This window comes from Berkeleyomyces rouxiae (assembly GCF_048999995.1).
Source record: "Berkeleyomyces rouxiae strain 22BRR77 chromosome Unknown BrBRR77_ptg000009l, whole genome shotgun sequence".
Taxonomy (NCBI): Eukaryota; Fungi; Ascomycota; class Sordariomycetes; order Microascales; family Ceratocystidaceae; genus Berkeleyomyces; species Berkeleyomyces rouxiae.
This window is the reverse complement of record NW_027396499.1, coordinates 84,986-105,202: the sequence shown is the minus strand read 5'-3', so window position 1 is coordinate 105,202 and position 20,217 is coordinate 84,986. Positions and strand designations below refer to the sequence as shown.

At 47.2% G+C, this 20,217-nt stretch overlaps 4 protein-coding genes across 4 annotated transcripts; 1 reads left to right on the top strand and 3 right to left on the bottom strand.

Annotated features, from left to right (window-relative positions):
- Positions 1-487: 487 nt before the first annotated feature.
- BROUX77_006601 (uncharacterized protein) lies at positions 488-2,158 on the bottom strand (the record flags this gene model as incomplete). The annotated part of the gene is made up of 1 exon (XM_073751604.1): positions 488-2,158. The coding sequence occupies one exon, from the start codon at positions 2,156-2,158 to the stop codon at positions 488-490; it is 1,671 nt and encodes a 556-aa protein (XP_073602748.1).
- A 9,224-nt stretch (positions 2,159-11,382) lies between these two features.
- BROUX77_006600 (uncharacterized protein) lies at positions 11,383-14,079 on the top strand (the record flags this gene model as incomplete). Its single annotated transcript, XM_073751603.1, has 6 exons — positions 11,383-11,503; positions 11,584-11,931; positions 12,046-12,536; positions 12,623-12,708; positions 12,763-13,326; positions 13,386-14,079. 6 exons carry the CDS (start codon positions 11,383-11,385, stop codon positions 14,077-14,079), a joined length of 2,304 nt encoding a protein of 767 aa, XP_073602747.1.
- A 2,563-nt stretch (positions 14,080-16,642) lies between these two features.
- BROUX77_006599 (uncharacterized protein) lies at positions 16,643-17,886 on the bottom strand (the record flags this gene model as incomplete). The annotated part of the gene is made up of 2 exons (XM_073751602.1): positions 16,643-17,444; positions 17,501-17,886. The coding sequence occupies 2 exons, from the start codon at positions 17,884-17,886 to the stop codon at positions 16,643-16,645; spliced, it is 1,188 nt and encodes a 395-aa protein (XP_073602746.1).
- Positions 17,887-18,443: 557 nt separating this feature from the next.
- BROUX77_006598 (uncharacterized protein) lies at positions 18,444-19,923 on the bottom strand (the record flags this gene model as incomplete). Its single annotated transcript, XM_073751601.1, has 2 exons — positions 18,444-19,737; positions 19,799-19,923. 2 exons carry the CDS (start codon positions 19,921-19,923, stop codon positions 18,444-18,446), a joined length of 1,419 nt encoding a protein of 472 aa, XP_073602745.1.
- Positions 19,924-20,217: the final 294 nt, after the last annotated feature.

Genomic DNA, 20,217 nt, shown 5'->3' with positions numbered 1-20,217 from the left:
TTTTTTTTTTTTTACATGTTGAATTCGACGTCGCTATTTGAATAGCCCGATTATCAGTAAGATCTGATATAATCAACAAAGTACACATGTTCTGATAAACAAATAAAGCCTCATCGAAGAAATACAAACAACATAGACAGTACGGATATACATATCAAAGAAAATGTCAATCAAATGAATAATGCAAAAATCATTTCTATTAACAAAATGCAGAAGAAAGTGAAAAGACCAGGAAAATGCATAAAAGAAAGTAGAAGAAAGTAAAAAGACGTGAAACGAGCCCCCAAAGCAGACAAAGGAAATGAAATGAAAAGATGCTGGCTAAAATCAAACACAGTATCACGGATACAGATTGAAGAGAAAATGAGACTCAAAAACCTTTGCCCTTTATTGTGCGTTGCTCTCTCGCACTCCTCCAGGCTAGATTGGCCAGATATGGTGTGTGGCCATAGAATTGGCACTGACACTCGATTTAGGCATCTGAGATTTAGTGGCCAGTGTGGACAATGATGTTGCCCTGGGCATCACGTTTGATGAGCATGCCCTGGGCATCGCGCTCGGGCAAGCTGATGTCGGCATCCTCAATCTTGATCATCTTGGTGCGGTAGATGAGCTTGTGGGCACCCAGAAGCACAATGAAGATCATGACACTAATGTAAGCCGTGAAGAAGCCCTCGGTGCTCCAGTCGATAAAGCTCTGGAAGCCATTGGTGAGGGTCACCAGCATAGTGAAGAAGGCGCCAAAGAAGGACATCCACGGCTGACCAGGAGCCTTGTAGGGCAGAGTGTTGCGGTCAATGTTGCGCTGCTTAAGGATTTGCAGGAAGCGGATGTGGCTGACAGAGATGCACGACCAGGTGATAAGTCCAGCAATGGCCACAATGTTCAGGAGCCAGTTGAAGACGTTGCTGCCCGAGGCCGACAGGTTCATGTAGGCCAGCAGACCGACACCGGCCGTGCAAAGAACACCAGCCATGGGCACACCATGCTTGTTGCTGCGGCTCAGGAAAGCAGGCGCATGGCCCTGCTCGGCGAGACCGACAAGAATACGCGAGCCCGAGTAAACGTTGGAGTTGGCGGCCGACAGAACAGCAGTCAGCAGAACAGCATTGAGAATATCGGGGAGCACAGGGACGCCGGCCAGGTTAGCGGCAATGACGAGAGGCGAGGCCGAGGCATCGGTGGCGTCAGAGTTCAGGCTCGGGTTGTTAGAGGGGACGACCAGACCAACCATGAAGACGGTAGACACAAACAGAGTGAGCACACCCCAGAAGGTCCACTTGACGGCACGAGGAACAGCCTTGCCGGGATCAGCAGTCTCACCAGCACCAATACCAACGAGCTCAGCGCCCTGGTACGAGAAGGAAGCAGTAACCATGACGGCCCAGAAACCAATCAGACGGCCAGTTGGGCCTTCGGCCTGGGTCTCGACAAAGGGACCAGGGTTCTTCCAGTAAGTGAAACCCAGGTAGCCCTGCTTGCCAACACCACAGTTAACGCAGATGGCGAAGATAACCCAACCGACGATGGTGACGACCTTGATTAGCGAAAAGTACATTTCCACGTCACCGTAGATCTTGACGGGCAGGAAGTTGAGGGCGGTGAAGATGACGAGAAAGAGAGTAATGAAGATGGCAATGTTCAGCGAGTCGTTCCAGTACTGGATGATGATACCGGCGGCCGTCAATTCTAGAGCAAAGGTCACAGACCACGAGAACCAGTACATCCAGCCCATGGCAAAGCCCAGCGAGGGATCCACGAAGCGTGAGGCATAGGCAGCAAACGAACCAGTGACGGGAATGTACGCAGCCATCTCGCCCAGTGCCGTCATGACCGAGTACACAACCAAGCCCATAAAGGCAAACGCAATCAAGCAGCCAACAGGGCCACCAGTCGCCAGGGCGTTACCGGTGCCCAGGAAAAGACCAGTTCCAACTGTACCACCAATGGCGATGAATTGCAGGTGGCGCGAGCCCAGGTCACGCTTCATCTCACCAGAGACTTCAGCGGCGGCGAGGGCCGAGCCTTCGACAGGGGAGGCCGGCGCGGCATCGACGTCGGCAAAGGACTTGGAGGTGCTGTCGGTAGCCGACTTGTTGTCGTACATGGCCGTGGTATTGGGGTTGCTGCCGGCGGCAGCAGACTTTTCGTCGTACATGGTGGAGTAGGGAAGGGGAGGGGCGTGTGGCTAAGAGAGACAAGGAATGGAGAACAAGGAGAAGAATGAGAATCGAACTGGAAGGAGAGGCAGATATAAAACAAAACCAGCAAAGAGTGTGGAAGAGAGCAAGGAGAAAAAGATAGGCTGGTAGAGGGAAGAAGAGGAGGAGAAAAAGATAGGCTAGCTAAGCAGCGATGAAAATGAATGGAAGAAGGAGAGGAAAATGAACGAGCCAGAGGGAGGGGACGAGGCCTTGTTGAGTCGGAACGTTCTGTACGTGTTGGACTTCCACTTCCCTGTTCAAGACGGACCAGACAACGTTGCTTTACTGCTTTGTTTTGTGTAGGCGTAGGCGGCAGTTGGATGGATTGCGAAGGAATGAAAAAGAGAGAATAAGCCGAATGAGCTAAGCGTGAAGAGAGCACGGGAATAACTGGTATCAAGACAGCGGGCCGGCGCCGGCTTATATGTGAGCTGGTCCTTCCTGGCAAGTACACACGTTGAAGCATACTTGTTTAAGTGACCGCAGCATATTGTCTGGGCTAGTCCCTGCAAGCAAGCCTGCTTGATGGGTGCGCCATTGTTTAGCTAGCAAAGCTTGAGCCAAGTACATGAGTTGGTGATGGCGGAGAGCCCTCGCAAGCGGTTGAGGCAAACAAACAGCCAAGCCAAGCAAGCATACATGCAAAGGTTCAAACAGGCCAGAAGCCAAGTAAGCACCCCTCATGAAGAGAATTACTATATTGGGGTGCAGAAGTCCACCGCTTCCAGCCAGCTCGTCCCTACTGGGCATCCGTGTTTGGCTGCAGGTGGCCTGTCTATATGCATGTTGTACTCATGGCCGTTTAGACGCCCCCGTTGAGAAGCGTGAGGCGATTGATAGTCCGAGTGCCTCCCAGCACATGGTCCAGTGCAGATGCTGTATTTATAGTGCATGCGAGACCTACTGTGGTGAATATTTATAGTACCATTATGTACAAGTAGCTGAGTTGTGCAGCGACCAAGGGTCCCCTGCGCTGTGATGCAGTTTTTGCCATCAGTGAACGGATGTCATGGTACGATGAGCAACAGAAGACATAAAGAAGGCCTACAGAAACAAGGGGGTAAGGAAGAGAGAAACAAAAGCCAAAAGTTAAAAAAGAAATCCACAGCAAACTCCCGGCAGGCCGAGCCACATGTTGCCATCGCCGGCGCGTGGCGAGGCGCGGACAGGGAATCGATGGCAAGACACCGCCCAGCAAAGATTTCTCTGCTCTTTTGCTTCTGGAGCTCGTGAATTGATGGGCTAAAATGGGGGCGCCCGCAGGCTGGGTATTCATTTGGCCCTAGCATCAGGGCTAGCTTAGAAGGCTAAGATGATATTTTATGCAGGGATAAAATTAAACATTTTTCTTCCGTTATTCTCCATTGGGCGTTGCCTTGGTAGCCGCAGTGAGGACGGACCGGACGAATGATTCCAGAGCTTCCAAGGAAGGGGGAAGAAGTAAGACAGCACGGCATGGGGAAGGTCGGAAACAAACAAAAAATAAACCCAGAATCATGCCTGCCATCGAAGTGGTGGTAGATACATATGTCGTACTTGGAAGCTGCCAGAGCAAGTTTTTAACAGAAAGGCCCTGGCAGCGGAAGGAGAATTATTAACGTGTGTAAAAGAGCCTGAGTGGTAAAGTGAGGTGAAATTCTTTGTACCCAATTTTCACAGTGGTGGTCAACAAAAACACAAAGAGAGGGAGAGATGTCGTCGGTCCTATGCACGACCCGACATAAATCCAACAGTCACACAGCATGTACTAGTACCTGCAAGATTGCCCTGAAACGTGCAGTGGGTTGCAAATGGGCTTGTACCGGTACCTGCAAACGGGCTTGTGCATGATCGTGCATAACTCCATAACTTTCTTTGTGCCCTCACGCCAAAATGGCAGGTTCACCACGCGACAAGACTGCATGACAGGGCAAATGCTGCCCCGGTGTCAGGCAGCTGCCTCCTGTGAAAGTGTGTCTACATACAACTACTATCTAGATCTAGGCAAGTAGTACACACAGGGAGGCGTGACTCGAGGCCGAGTCCGCAACGTGCCTTTCTTTGACTTGACAGCACTTGCCACCACACGTGTCACAGCCGGTTTCTTCTCCCTTTTTGCCCTCTTTTTTTGGTCTTTTCTTGAATTACACAATCCTAAGTACCTCCAGCCGCTCCTTAGCTCTATTCATGTCTCTCGGGTCTACTCTGACTTTCTTGGCTGGGCTGTCTATGAGACCGAAAGCCGCTTTGCAGTAGCTACTTGTGTTTACACCAAAAAACACAACATGAAAACTTTTCATAATGCTTGCCCAGGTGTACTCACTACGCCTAGCTGATCTTTTCAACCTCTCAAAGATTTGCAAGCTCTAAGTTGATCTTCTGTCGCTAAGCCTAGCAAACCACTCTTGCTTAGCCTTAGCCTTATTTCGTCTAAAAGAATTCTCCCACCCAGTTATGCATCTCTCCGCCTCTCCGTTTCCACTATTCTTCGTACTCTTGTTCCCGGTAGCGGCGTAGCCGCCCTCCACATCGTCTTTTATCCACCGCCTCTCCCTCCTTGTTCTCCAGTTACTTTCCTTATGTTTCGCCCCTTTACAACAATGAACTTGCACTGCACGCCGTGAACACTCGGCACTCCAAGCGCCTCCAATTCCGGCAACGTCGACATTGATCATGTTTCGTCTTGCAGGCTACTGCGTCTGGTTTGATAGTATATAGTGCTCACTATCGTGTTGTTTACGACAGGGAGACAGTCAAAAAGTACGCTGCATAGAACTGGCTTGTATGGATGAACTTGAATCCTTTCTATTGATACGTTTGAGCCCGGGCCGGCGCCTGGCTCCGGTGACGGCGCTCGGGTCTCAAAAGTCGTGGGCGTGCGATGCGGTAGGGGCACTTTTTGCATGTTCGTACGCATGTACAGTGGCATTTTTGTGTGGCTCATATTAATTCCGTCGTTTATCGTAGCCGGCCAGCCCATCTCTGTGTACCTACATTCACTATTACATGCTGCATGAGCGGATGCATGCAAGTATGTAAGTATGTAGTTACAGTGGGTGTACATGCTTGTCAGGCTCGGTACCACAACTACGAGTCGCGTACTTCCAAATACATCCCAGCCCAGGGCCAGGAATACCATTGGTTCTCCATTCTGCGGTTTCCCTTTATGCATGTGTTCCGGAGCCGTTTTGCTTCCGTAATGAAAAATATACTGGAAAGCCCGGTCAGCAAGTGCTTCGTCTGTGACCTGTGGCTTACCCGCATTATTAAGGCTGAGTGCGGCTTTTGAGGCTTTTGAGTGTTGCGACCATGAATTCGATGCTTTACGAATCTAAGAAAACCCAAGACTTGAACCTGTGCCTGTACATACATAGATGCAAGTGAGGAATAGTACGTAATACTAATCTAAAGTGTATATACCAGCATTTTGAATGTGACTGCTGGCAAATTTCAGATTTGCTAGCTTGGGCTACTAGACTAGGCCGTAGGCCTTTCCTCGGTCCTTCGCAGCTGCCAGTCTCCAGAAATCCGATTTTTTTCTTTTTAGCGCATCTGATTCCATCCATTGTTTTCTTACTCATGGACAAGGAGCCCTGACCAAAGTAAGGTTGTATGCCCTGGCCTGTCTTGTTTTGGGTGTCAAATCGCCACCAAGATTTGCTGTACGTCTCAGGGAACTCTGCAACCATGGGCGCTAGGATACGAGAGAGAGAGAGTTCGTGGCTTCAAGCAAACAACATGTCGCATGTGAACTAGCAGATGTGATTCCATTCAATCGTTTCTCCGGCTTGGCCTCATATTCAAACATGACTTGAGCTGCTCGCTGAGTGCCCTGTTCGGTTTCAACAAGAATGCCACAAGCACGCAAGCACAGCGAACCGGATATTCAAAGCTCTCAAGTTCTCAAACACCGAGTGGAAACACGCCACTATTCATCGAAAAAATGCATGGAGAAGGTATTCATGTCCCTTCAGACACTGTCGTGACCACCCTGTGTCCCGCGCTGGGTGCGAGCTTTCCCCTCGCGAATGACGTTTTGCTGCGGTTGCCATCGGAGCTATTCTTCGCTCCTTAAGGGCATCTAGAATGTACAAGTCCAATTAGAACGGAGAACAAAAGAAAATGACCAGCTACGATAGAATTATGGGGAGGGCGACGGCAAGTCTTTCAGGGCCGACAACCAGCGCCGGTCCCAGTCTAGCCGTAGGCAAAACAGATAAGCTTCAAAGAAAATTGAACAACAGCAAACTACGTTACAGCTGTATTCCAATGAAGGGAAGTATATTTCATGAAGCATTGTTTAATGTCGAAATTTCCGCTATTTCATAGGGTTGATGGGGTAGGCAAAACCCAGGCGACAGACGCTTTTACCCTCAAGACATCAATATCAGGAAGAGTACAATGAAAAACATACAGACTGTTTACAATGATCAAACTCAGTATGCAAGCAAGCAGGTGAAAAAGTATCCAGTACTCAACCGCCAATATAGCTACGCCGTCAAACTATCATTTTTTCCCTCCGGAGAAACAACTGATTTCAGCCTTTGATTATGATGCTTTGATTCAATGCATTGGCAGACTCAGTCATAAGAGGCAGAGACTGTACAATTTTAACAAGAAAGAACGGGCTTGAGCTTTACACGAAAGAAATCTTGATTATCTAGAATCAAGGCTTAGCGAAGTTTTATAGAATGCAATACCATACCCCTCGTAGCTATGCACTATTGTCCATCGGTAGTTGTACTTCCGAACAAAATATTATAATGAGAAACATTGAATGCCTGAAAAGGATTCGATTATATCTTACAGTACTTGGCCTTGGATGATTATTTGGGGTTTGTATACTAGCATGTTTTCAAGTAGCTTTGTCGAATACCTAGTTACTTCTTCCAGCTTTCACGTTTTTTGGAAAATATGCTTGATGCGAACTTTGACCATTCGATAAATCAATGCTAGCTGTGATCATGTTGTAATATTCGGGTAGTTTTTGTCACGAATTCAACTACACGAAAACCTCAATTCTTGGACATGCACCTATTATCGTTCTGTTCTTCCCGAATATTGAATCTCATCATCATGTGTATTAGAACTTGTGACATTACCGGTCATTTATTTCTGCCCAAGAACAGCGATAATCCCTCCTATTGGATACTGGCGGAATGATCATGAGGATTTGATGTACAATAGGCCAAGCCCAAAAGTTGAGAAAAAGAGAGTAGCCATTGTATGCTTAAGATCTTGTCCCTCGTCCTCGGCCAGAGTACGAGTTACAGTCAAGTGTCCAATTTATAGGGCGTAGTTCCATAGATGATTACGCGGACTTCTTTGTAGAAAGCAGCCGTGCGAAGGTGACGCTGTATGATACAAGAAGCATGTAGCCTAACTTGTATGACGCATAGAATGTGTGGTTCGAAAAGCAATGTTTTACATGTGGTTTTCTAGGTTCAAGTGAGCCTGTCGTGAACTAACTGTACTTGTGTAACCCGACCCGATTTCCAACAAAGAAGATCACCAAGAGAAGAACTGGTTATGGCTAATATAGGGCCGAGCTTTGGAGTTTGACACAATGGACTTGTTATTTTCACTTGAATCTTCTGTGTTCTTTCAGCGTATATCATGGAAAAACACAAAGGCGTGTCTGAAAAGTGAGTGTAAAACGCAGCTCTTTTTATTCGTGATAATCATGTTTAAAGTATATGTGAAAATTCGAGATTGACATAGTAGAGCAAGTGTTCAGCTTTACATCTTTCTGAGGGATGATTTGATTTAGTCTTGCAAAAGATTTTTTATATTTTCTAGAACAATATCCTGGAGAAGCACTCTTGAGTTAAAAAAAGGGCCCTCAAGTGGCCACTTTGGGTATATGGCTCGAGAAACCCCAGAAACTGACGAGCCTTATCGTAGACAAGATCAAGAAATGAAGCTCTCAAGGCTGAGCAAATCTAGGCGAACAGAAGCAGGCCTGCATTAGGCGGATTTTGGCGTCTCGAGTTTCATCGCGTTGAAGGTCCTGAGCTGAGATATAGCAATCCAAAGCCCAACGGATTCACAAATCATGTAGCAACAGAGCTCTGGTGATAAAGTCCGATACGGGCAAGCGAACCAGCTAAATTTACGTGTAAGCTCCAGGCAATCCGGGTTATCGTACAAGGCAAGGGAGGGTGTCATGGCTGGGTCATCGTGACAGATGTTGATGATGATGTTGATGTTAAAAGTCTTTATTAACCTGTCTACTCGCGAGGGATTCTCGACATACGACCGGCATCGTGACAGATATCATGTGTGATTTTTGGATTACCAGCTTGGTTGTTCAAAGTTTTGGAGTTGTTACAAATAAAGCCTAACCTCAGTTCAACATGAACAAAACGATTATGAGTTCTGAAATGCGCCTATTGGGCAAAGAGGCAGGATATATATAGTAAATATTGCTTCTTCTATTTGAAGCCAAAGGGCGGTTTCTTTTTTAGTAATCCTGTTGTCTTTGAGAGTTTCACCATCGAGGAGTTCAGAGCCATTCTTAACTTGAAGCTGAAGAGATTAGACTTGAGGCTGGCTGAATTAGGTTACTTTGAAGTAACCGAACGCAAACACAATCAGTAGGGTTTCGGAGTGCAGATAGAGTTTATGCTTCACGAGACTACACAAGGGGTTTTGACAAGACATGATCTGTAGAGTCGAAAAATGCCATCTAGTTCTTATCCCCAAGTAATGATTCAACTTGTCTTTTTCTCTCAAAAACAGGCGATTTTACAGAACTAGAACTAGTTATATGTAAGAAGTGTAAGAGGGAACATCATTGCCCAGATTTTGATACTTGTCCAATGAAGACTTTCTCTTTCATTGTACAAGCATACCTGGAAACAGAAAGGGGAGAGAATATGAAGGAGGGCACCATCAACAACGACTTTCGAGTGTACTAGTATAAGCAAGTACAGGGGAGTAGTATGCATGAAAAGGTAGGGATTATTGTTGAGCACACACAAGCAGTTCAATCTCACTGTGCCATTACCATTATTTGTGGGCAATTGGGGCGATGTGAGGGGTAGTACATTACATCATGGCTTGACTGTTACAAGCCGTAACTCAATTTTAACCCTACAAGCCCAAGTCTACACTTGGGCTCGTATTAGCAATGGTTCCTGTCCAATAGGTAAGACAGCATATATTAGGCAAGTCTGAATTAATGCTACTGATGGTAACATGACGTTGTCTCTCAAATGAGACATTGCCTCCGGAGTCGAATGTGCAAAATATGCATGTGTACGGATGTATGTATATGTATACCCAAGCACAAGTAGTACAAAACAATAACCCTGAAATGTCTCATGTCATTGACCCGCATTTTTGATGCACCTAGAGGATGGATTCGGTCACGAGCGCAGCCCTATTTTGCCTCTTGTGTTTTGAGCAGAAGAAAGTCCGGGAATGGATGTTGAGCGAGTGTTGACAATAATGCCTAAAAGACAGACGAGACGAGAAGCCGAGGAATCGTGGGGAAGGGGCGAGTGTTGCACAAGGAGGATTTCGAGTCCACACACACTAATGAATTGATCGAATTGACATTTTTGTGTGTAAGCCATCCTTCGATACATACGACACATAATGATCATCACAAGAAGTACGATGAATAAATCCATAAATCTGTCAAGCGGCTAGAGGAAGCCAAGGTCTCTAGCTAGTGTGTGTCATTGGAGTACACTCACCTGCACTTGTATAGAGAGGCTTCGACAAAACAAACTATAGACTTGAACCCAAACCCCCAGTGCAATTTTATACGAGATCACATCGTCATGCACATCCACTTTGCCCTGTTTTGTCTTTTTCCGAGCCGCAGTTCCAGCTATATCGTGTAAGCCATGTCTTTCCTCGAAGAGAGACCTGTATGCATGTGGCTACAACTCTGCATGTTCATTTAGTTGCATCTATCTACAGCTTCTTGGAAATAGCCTACGTGCATGTTGTTTTAGGAGCAGTGTCCTCGTCTTTGATCATGCAGGTACACATTTGACCAATACTACATACATAGGTATATTTGTGGCATGTTTGGTCAGCTACTGACTGGCTCTTCACCTCTCGCACTACATATTTCATTTGCCCTTATTTTTAATTAACTAACATCCACAAATACATGTTCAAAGAAATGGCGACCTGTAGACTAGGACAGATTGAGCTACTGCAGGGGCTCATGCAGGCCACAGGGGCAAATGGACTAAGTGCTTCTAGCTTTGGTTTTTGCATGCACGTGACTGGTTGGAGAATCTCACGGGTCGAGAATCTTAATTATCTATTGTCCATGGCTAGAAAAGGCTAGAGACACCTTGAGCTTGCTTCAACGACAAAGCGACATCATGCCAGACGTAAGACCCTAGGCTGTATGCGTTGGCAGCTGCAGCTGTCGAAGGAAGTGCATGGTCAAATCCGCCCGACTGAAAGGGACAACAAATCCCCATTAGCGAATCCTTTTTGGTTGTTTAGCAGATATTTGACAGAGGCGTTAAGCGACCTAGCGTCACACAGAGATACGAACGAAGAAAGTTGGATATCAACGTGACCTAGGCTCTGGTTGAGTCGGGTGACTGACTGGATGCAGATATGTTATGATGTTTGCAGCCAAATCCCCAACAGCCCGCATAGAATCTGACGCTCAAGAGACACTTGGATTTTAGCCCGGATTTAGAGTGCAAGTGAAGATGCATTATGAAAGCCTGTCGTCGCTGAGACACGGCACGCCAACTTTGATTAAGGTCAGATGCTGCAACTGGTAGAAGAAGGGATCAGCAAAGAAAAAGAAACAAAGGGACGGGACAGGGAGCCTTCTTTTCCCCGTTGCATCCATCCAGGCGTCGCTTAATTGGGCGAGCTAGGGAGAAAGAAAGACGGGACACTTGATGGACGAAGCCATTGTCAGTCCAAGGGAGGCCAAAAATACGATGCCCAGGGAGCTATCACCGCTGAAAATCAGCCAAGGTAACATGTATAAGAAGCTCTGATCGCAACGCCGTTTGGGGCAGAATCTAACAGAGTTGATCATCAGGGCCACTGTGAGATCGGCCTCTTTTGTTCAATCTTCTTTCTTCTGACACTCGTTTCTGCCGCGCTGCGGCTTCTTTCTTGCATTAATCTGTATTATTAATTTCATCTTCTCACCTTCTCTGCTTAACTTCACATCACTCGTTCTGCCTATTCTAATTTTCTTACCATGCGCTCCTCTCTCTCGCTTGCCGCCTTTGCCTCGGTGGCCATGGCAGCTGTTAGAACTTATGACTGGCAGGTCACCTGGGTTAATAAGGCACCAAATGGCTTCGGTCGTCCCGTTGTTGGTCAGTCATCTTCCTGTTGTATAGTAGTCAAGTGTGGTTCCCGAATTCTTTTGTATGCTAACAATCATAAAACCGCCCAGGAATCAACAACCAGTGGCCCAATCCCACTATTGAAGGCCAGATAGGTGACCGTATTATCGTCAATGTCCACAACGCCCTTGGCAATGAGACCACCAGTCTCCACTGGCATGGTCTGTACATGACTGATACTCCACACATGGACGGTGCTGCAGCTGTCAGCCAGTGTGCTATTCCTCCCGGCCACAACTTTACCTACGAATTTGAGCTGGAGCAGGCCGGCACATACTGGTGGCACTCGCATGAGGGTGGTCAATACGCCGATGGACTGCGTGGACCTCTCATCGTGCATGACCCCGAAGACCCTCACAAGTCCGAGTACGATGAAGAGTATCTCATGAGCGTTTCTGGTAAGTGATAAGCCCGCCACGATGATACTATATCCATCCCATGAGTGACATCCACTTCGTGACACAAACTCTGATGAAACACGACTCAATATTAACATCTGTTACGCTATTCAGATTGGTACAACGATGAAGTCCCCACCCTGCTATCAGAGCTACTGAGCACCAACAACACCAACTTCCGTCCCCCGATTGCCGACTCGGCACTAGTTAATGAACGCCAAAACTCCGCTTTTGCCATGACCCCTAGCAAAAAGTACCGCTTCCGCATCATCAACTACTCAGCCCTGGCCAACACTATCATCGAGTTCGGCGGTCATTCCATGACTGTAATTGAAACCGATGGTATCCCAGTTGTTGCAACGACTACCAATCGCCTTATTGTCGGTGCCGGTCAGCGCTACAGCGTCATTATTGAGGCCAAGCCTGATGCTAGTGCCAACTACCCCTACCTTGTGATGCTCGATATGAACCCCAACTTCCGCCAACCCCAACTGGGCTTTCCCGTCAATACTACCGGTCTGCTTCAGTACTCAGCGACCAATGCGCAGCCATCCCCGATAGTCATCCACTCTCCTATTACGGTTCTGGATGAGTGGACTCTGAGTGTAAGCCTTTCCCGTTGTTACAAGAAGAGAATAAAGTCTACTAAACAAAGACTTTGTGCGACAATGTACTGACATGATTACACCAGCCCTATGATCGCGAGCCCGCACACAACTACACCGTCGAGTACAGAAAGAACTTCAGCTTTTCTCTAGATGCTGAAGGCGTGCCTCGGTAAGTATCCCAGAACTATCCCCAACTGTGTACTACTTCTAACTCTTCCTCAAGTGCCTACCTCAACGGCGAGATGTACATTGACCAAAAGGTTCCCACGCTCTACACTGCTCTCACAGTAGGCGAGGATGCAACCAACCCTGTAGTCTATGGCGACACCAACACTGTTATTACCGACAAGATGGCTGTAGTCCAGATTGTTCTCAACAACCGTACCCCTGCCAACCACCCCTTCCATCTCCATGGTCACCACTTCCAGGTCGTTGGTCGCGGAGCCCACGGTGCCGGCATCTTCAACGGCACGCTTTCTCAGATTCCTGCTTCACCTCTGTACCGTGACACCGTCATTGTTGAGGGTAACTCGTACGTGGTAATTCGCTACCTGGCCAAGCGTGCCGGTGCCTGGATCTTCCACTGCCACATGGAATGGCACGTTCACATGGGCGGCACTGCTACTTTCGTCACCGCCCCGCTGGAGCTACAAAAGAGCCTGGTTGTCCCCAAAGATCACTTCGATGTTTGTGCGTGTGGTTTTAATAAGGGAAATGCTGCCGGCAACGTTGTGGACCCTCTCGATCTGACTGGTGCCAATGACACACCGATGCTTCCGGACCATGGGTAAGTTTTATACCTGTTTGATAAGAGTGAAGACTATACTGACAGCTTGTTTCTTACAGTGCCCTGTATGATGCTGCAGAAGAGTCTGCCATGTGTGCCAACAGTGCTACGTCTGCTGGCCCTCAACCCAATGGTCCTACCTCGAACGTTCCTGTACCTTCCAGCACCAGCAACAACGGACCCGCACCGTCCAATCCCGGAAACAACGGCCCTGCTCCGTCCAACCCCGGAAACAACGGCCCTGCTCCGTCCAACCCCGGAAACAACGGCCCTGCTCCGTCCAACCCCGGAAACAACGGACCCGCCCCGTCCAACCCCGGAAACAACGGCCCTGCTCCGTCCAACCCCGGAAACAACGGCCCTGCTCCGTCCAACCCCGGAAACAATGATCCTTCTCCCTCCAAGCCGAGCCACTCTGATCCCAAGCATACTCAACTTCCCCCCACGGTCATTCCTCCTACTTCCACCAAGAGCACAACTTGCATCTCAACCGAAACTAGAACATCTCCTGTTACTACTAAGACCATGTCACTGTCTACTGTCTACACCTCCAAGTTCGTCACGCTGACCTCCACTGGAAACTACACTCGTCCTGTCACCCCTACTGTAACTGGCACAACGACTCCACAGTCATTGTGGACTACCCTTAAGACACTGACTTCGACCATCACGAAGAATCCCAAGTCAACCGTTACGGTCACGTATACTACGGAGGAGCCCTGTGACTCTCCCGATGCAACATCCTATGTCTAGGTATAGGATTGGGTCAGTTACGTCAATCGTTCTTGTGATGTAAATATTGCGTTTCTTTTCTTCTTTCAATTCGTTTCAATTCGTTTCTTCGCCTATTTTGATTTTTCTTTTTAGCCCAGTTATAAATTTAGACCCTAGGCTAGCATATACATACAGTTTTCAGACATACTTGATAGTTTTACTACTTTCGTGATATGTCTTTTAAAGCTTGACTCCAGTGTTGACATTGACGGTGTAATGATTATCCCTATACGAGGAAAGCATCCTTGTGCCCTGTAGAGTTCATGGAGTAGATTAACAAGCCGGGACTGAAAGAGTTGGTTGGAGAGGAGAAGCTGTTGATATTGTCAGCATGCCAACCCTACAAATAGAAGCATCTTAGGGTTGTGCTCCTCTGACTACATCGGAATTGCCTTCAACTCGTTCACGTTCTAACATCACAAATCGCCACAAGAGGAACGCCATTGTAAAAGTTCCCAACCTAGTGGAAGCTGAACGACAAAAGGCCGTACTTCTCCTTTTCTTGCTCGGACTAGACTTTGCTTCTAAGCTTCACTAGGCATTCTCCTCCGACTACTACTTGACTCTAGCACAAGACATCAATGGACTGCTGGGCATAAAAGGGCTGCTCTCTCCCTCTCTTCCATAGTATCTAGAATAGAAGGCATCGATCATCGTTCGCCTTTCTTCCCCTTCATTGAATACATTCTCTTTCATTGAACTCTTTGAACTTGTGACGTTCCGGATACTTCTCCGTACAGGACAACAGTGAGTCCTCCTATTAAACACTGATAGAAGCACTGTAGGTAAAACACGAGTTAGAACAGCTGCTGAACTTAACAGGTATAAAGCAGATGACCGGCCGTTTGACATCAATCACTCACATTTTCGCTGTTATCACTGCCGTATTGGCATTAATTTCTTCTGGGAGTATGTGGCTGCGCAATCAGCCAGTGATAAGACTTGTAAGTCATGGCAAAGAAAAGAAAAAAGATAGCAAAATCGACCGGCATGTTTTTGACGATGGGCGATATGGAGGAAGTACCGAGTTTTAATAATTCCAAGGTCAGGTTTGAAGAGGGGAGGGTGGAAAAGTAGCTGGTCTCGAAGATAATCAAAATTGGTAAATATTTACATTGTGAGAGGCAGTTGCTATTCTCGAGTCCAATAGATCTGGAAGAAATGGACTTGCCATTCAAACGGCGTAGTTTCTAAGTTTGCTAATCTCTTCAAGAACACCCACTGTTCCATCAGGCAATTGCACGTATGGCATTGTGATTTCATAATACTTCTACACAGACTTTACTTCGGGTCACATCAAAGATTATGTTTCAAGTTGCAGTAGAAAGGCGAAGAATAAGGTCATTATAATGGTTTTTTAGACGCTGGTGGTTGGTGTTAGATAAATGTGATCAGGCTTTGAAGACTGGAAAGCAACGGACTCACTGGATTGACCCACGAAGGCTCCAAAGTTTAATCAAGTCTAAAGCCATCCGTTATTTGTCGCAGTGGTATTTATGCACGTCATCGAACACCTGTTTTCTTAATGTGGCGGAGAAGAAGACTGAAAGCCTGACCAGTCGACTCGGCTTTGACGTCAAGAAAATCGTCCAAATAATTCAAGAATCTGCGCGACATTAGTGAATACGGATTGGGTGGCACGGGAGGGACTTACAATATGGTTAGGCTAATATAATAAAAAAAGTAAAAAAATAATCGCATACTTTTCCCAGAAACCGATGTACTACATACCAATCTGTGAGGTTCAACTGAGGAGGGAGGGGTGAGTACTTACTTGACAGTATTATGGAAGCGCCTCTATTTTTCGAAGACAGGGCTTCAGTGGTTTCATTCACTAGACAAATGCACAGGAACTATCGATTGTTAATGCAACGATGAAAAGGGGTGTTAACTTACCAATAACTCATTTGTATCTGTTGAGGTCTATTATCGACTGGCCTCGAGTGGGCTCGCAATTTTCCCTTGATAGGTTCATGTTGTATGGGGGGATAGATCCTGTAACAGTTTAGTAGATAAGATGGGGGGAAAGGGACTTACCAGTCAATGCAGCCTACAGATTACAGTTGAAAGAATGAGTGAAATGGGATCTTACTACACACAATGTGATGAGCGTGATGGGATGATCAATTTTTGTTCAACGTGGATCAATCCGGCCTTTATATTGCACAGAGCCTTCATATAATCAGCAGGCTTCAAACAGCAGTATTCTCATATTGGCAAATACAATTCCTAGATTCAAAGACAGCCATGTTGATCTCTTCGTGGCAACGACACACCAAAGGAGAGCTTTTGAGAAACGACATTACGGGAAATACAAAGATCATCAAAAGCATAAAGACAGGCGCAACAAAACAATGACTACGTTTCAAGTTCTACTGTGAAACAAACCTAAATCTTCATATTAACAAACACTCTCTAGTTAAAACTTCATATTTCAACAAAGAATTGACTCTTTGATCATTGATATTGTCAAAAACAAGGGGGTTTTAGCAGAGGTTAAAAAATTCACTTCTTTGATACTTGTTTCCCTTCACTAACAGAACTAATCCTTATGATCCTTGTCTGCCTTTTCAATCTGCGCGGCTGCCCTTAACACAATTTCGTCCTGTTCCCGTTCCCACATTAGTACTGCACCTGCCGGTCCATAGAGCGTCATTCTTTGTAGCATGATGACAATGCTTCCTAACTTGAACCCGTCCCTATACAATGTAAATGCCATAGAGCTGCCGGTCGCAAAAAGCATATCATACTGTAGCTGTGTCAAAGCTCCTTGTGATACTGATGTAAAGACAGTCTGGCTGTTGGGAAGGTCCGGTACAAATGTATCATAGAATGAAATCTGTGTCCACGGCGAGTCGGGACTCACCCCTAATCGGGATGTAAGCGAAGGTGAAAGCGCGACCCAGAGAACACCGAGGTGAACTAGGCTGGTCATGTTAGCCAGCATAGCATACATGCGTGTTTGGGCTGCCAGTCTTTTCTCGGCAGACTGCTTCTCTGCTACGGGTACGCGGAACACGAGCTTGAACAGCTCAGTGAGGGTAAATTGCAGAACGCCAATATACACGGGATATAACTGCCACACAGCGATCAAGAATTGTTTAAGATTGTGGCTGGGGACGACGGAGGTAGGCAAGGCGACCAATACAGAGGGAATAACAAATCCGATGATGATAGACCATGGTAAAACCATGGCTGCAGCAAGATTGATGTAAGAAGTCTGTACTTTTTCAACCAAGCCCTGTGCGGTAGCAATCGGCGAAATCCAAAGGAAAGAGATCCAGTATACAGGCATCAGAATGCCCCATGGAATACACTGGTAGAAGATGCCCCAGATAGAAGTTCTAAAATGTGTTAGAGCCAAGAATTGAAATTCCATTCACACTTGAAAAATACTTGCAATGCAATTATTGTCTGCACGTTGCCTGCTCTTAGGCCTCCAATGGTTACCACCGAATGCAACGCCATCAGTTGCCCGAGATAGTAAACGCCAAACAGCGTCAAGGCTGGCATTTCACCACTGACTAATGGCCACGAGGAAATAACTACGTGTTGGGCAACTTCATCGATTTCAGGCACTCCAGTGAACTCGCGCATAAGTGACACCCCATCGAGTAAAGTATCGGAAGCTCCGATATGAGCGAGGAAGTCAAAATAGCCCCGACGTTGCTGAGAATCGACAAGACAATAGTACCCCGCCAGCACGAAGCTGCCGAGAAATATGGTCGGCAAAAAAGGTCGGGGGTCAGCCCATAACACACGGAGAAGAAAAATTGGGTTAGACATGAGAGGTTACAGAGGTATAGACGGTGAACCTAAAGAGAAGAGCGAATGTGCTTGGGGAAAAACCTTTCGCAAGCAGCCAAAGAAGTAACTATACAAAGTCACCCTGAGTTGCAGGGGTTTGAACAGGCCAGGTGTATGCTGACTCTTTAAAACCCTAAACCAATAACCCCGGACGATGTTATTCAGACAACATAACTACAACATGTTGTGTGACGTCTCACAGCACTGATTATCCAAAGATGGAAGTGACGTCAGAACGTTTGATGTACGCGGTTTAAAATAGTTAGAGCCTACTTTGCGGAGATTAAGTTCAATGCTGATTCTTCAACACACAGCCTGATTTGAGATTCATGTGGGAATAAACTAAGATGAAACATGGAAAGAAGCCCCTGGTATCAGATCTAGCGACTTCAGCCTCAATGGTCCAAGCACGGACGATCTTCCCTGGGAAAAGAAAAAAGAATTGAAATATGCACCTAACAAAAGTGCCGGAAATGAAAGTCAAATGTACTCCGCCAGTTATAACAGTAAAAGACAAGGGAGGTTTAGCCAAGTGCTCAGGCGTAGCTGGCAGCAGAAGCAGTTGCAGTAGCGGTGCTGGAAGCAGTGCTGGAGGCATAAGCAGCAGAAGTAGTGGCAGGTGAGTCACTGCCCTCACTAGCACCCTTACCAGCAGCAGCGATGTTGACAAAGATACTGTCAGGGTAGTTCAGTTGGTTCTGGCTGCAGGAAGCACGGAAGGTGCCGCCCTGGGCTTCGTAGGCTGCGGCAATCAGAGAGCCCTCGCCGAGCTTGTCAGCACTAGCTTCCCAGAACATGGAGCCACCAAGCTTCTTGCTGCGCAGGTAATCGACCTTGGAAGCAATAATCTTGGGAGTGTCGTAGGAAATGAGCTGCTTCTTGGTCTTGTCATAGGAGTAGTGGCCAATGACCTTGTTGTCGTCGAACTCCTCGGCGCCCTCGAGGGGAAGAGCCTTGTAATCCCAAGCACCGATCTCCCAGGTGCCATCGACACCAGCCTCGAAGACCTTGTCATCCGCAGGCTTTACAAAGGACTTGCCCATACCGTCGGTCTGGTCGAAAGAGCGGCCATAGACGGGCATGCCGAGAACAAGCTTGTGGGAAGGAACACCGCCGTTCAGGTAAGCCTCAACAGCATCCTCGGTGTTGAACTCAGTAGAAGCAGGGTTTTCCGTGGAGGGGTAGACATTAGCCAGGTATCCAGACGCCGCGCTCCAGCTGCCACCGTAGTCATAACCCATAAGGTTGACGTAGTCAAGGACTTCACCGAGGCCCTTCATGTCAAGGTACTGGTAGTTAGCCTGACCAGCAGGAGCAGCAATGGTCAATGGGTAGTGGTATCCAGGCGTGTACTTGGCGGCGTAGTCATCTAGCTCCTGGCGAACCCGCTTAAGAAGAGTGACAAAGTTGTCACCGTCGGCCTTGCTCTTAGGGTATTCCCAGTCAACATCGATACCGTCAAAGCCCCAATCGCGCAGCAGGTTCACGGAGCTTTTGGCGAACTCATCACGGCTGGCCTCCTCAGCAGCGACGAAGGTGAAGTTAGTAGACCAAGTCCATCCACCAATTGACAGGAGGGTCTTGAGGCGTCTGTTCTTTTCCTTGAGCTTGTACAACTCGCCAACACAGCCGTATGCCTTGGTTTGGGTGACACCATTGTCGTCGACATAGGTAGCCGGGGTTTCATCGCTAAAGGGCTTCTCAATGTCGGCCCAAACGTCACCCGAGAAAACGGTGCCGTTCTTGTGAACGTTCAGGAAGGCGAAGTTGACATGGGTCAGCGTGTTAGCGGTCATGTTAGCAACCGGGAAGTCACGGGCGTAGATGGACCTGTGCACGTGTTAGTGAGAAACAAGTAGATACAGCATTGTGCTTCGTTTCAATGACATACCAGTCAGTGTAGTAGACCATGTTCATGAATCCATCAGGGTTAGCGCTGGCTTTCGAATCTGTCGGAGCAGCTTTAGCGGTACCAGCAAGAACCAGAGCGCCGGCAAGTAACGTCTTAACAGACATGTTGGAATGTGTGGGATGTTTTGGGTTGTAATTTAAAAGTGATGGTGGTTTTTGATGCTTCAAGCGTCAAAATTGGAATGGGTGTTGCGAAGTAGCAAAAGAGAGTGAGCAAAAGTCTTCACTAGGAAAGGCTTTGGGACGAGCAAAACAAAACAGAACAAGCGAAAGGAGAGACACAGCAAAGAGTTGCTGGAAGTGTAGTGTCTGTCAGTGAAGTAGAGACGGAAGTGAATGAGAGGAGAGGAATCGCGACAGTGTCAGGTTCTTATACACAATATGGACGGGCCTCTCTTG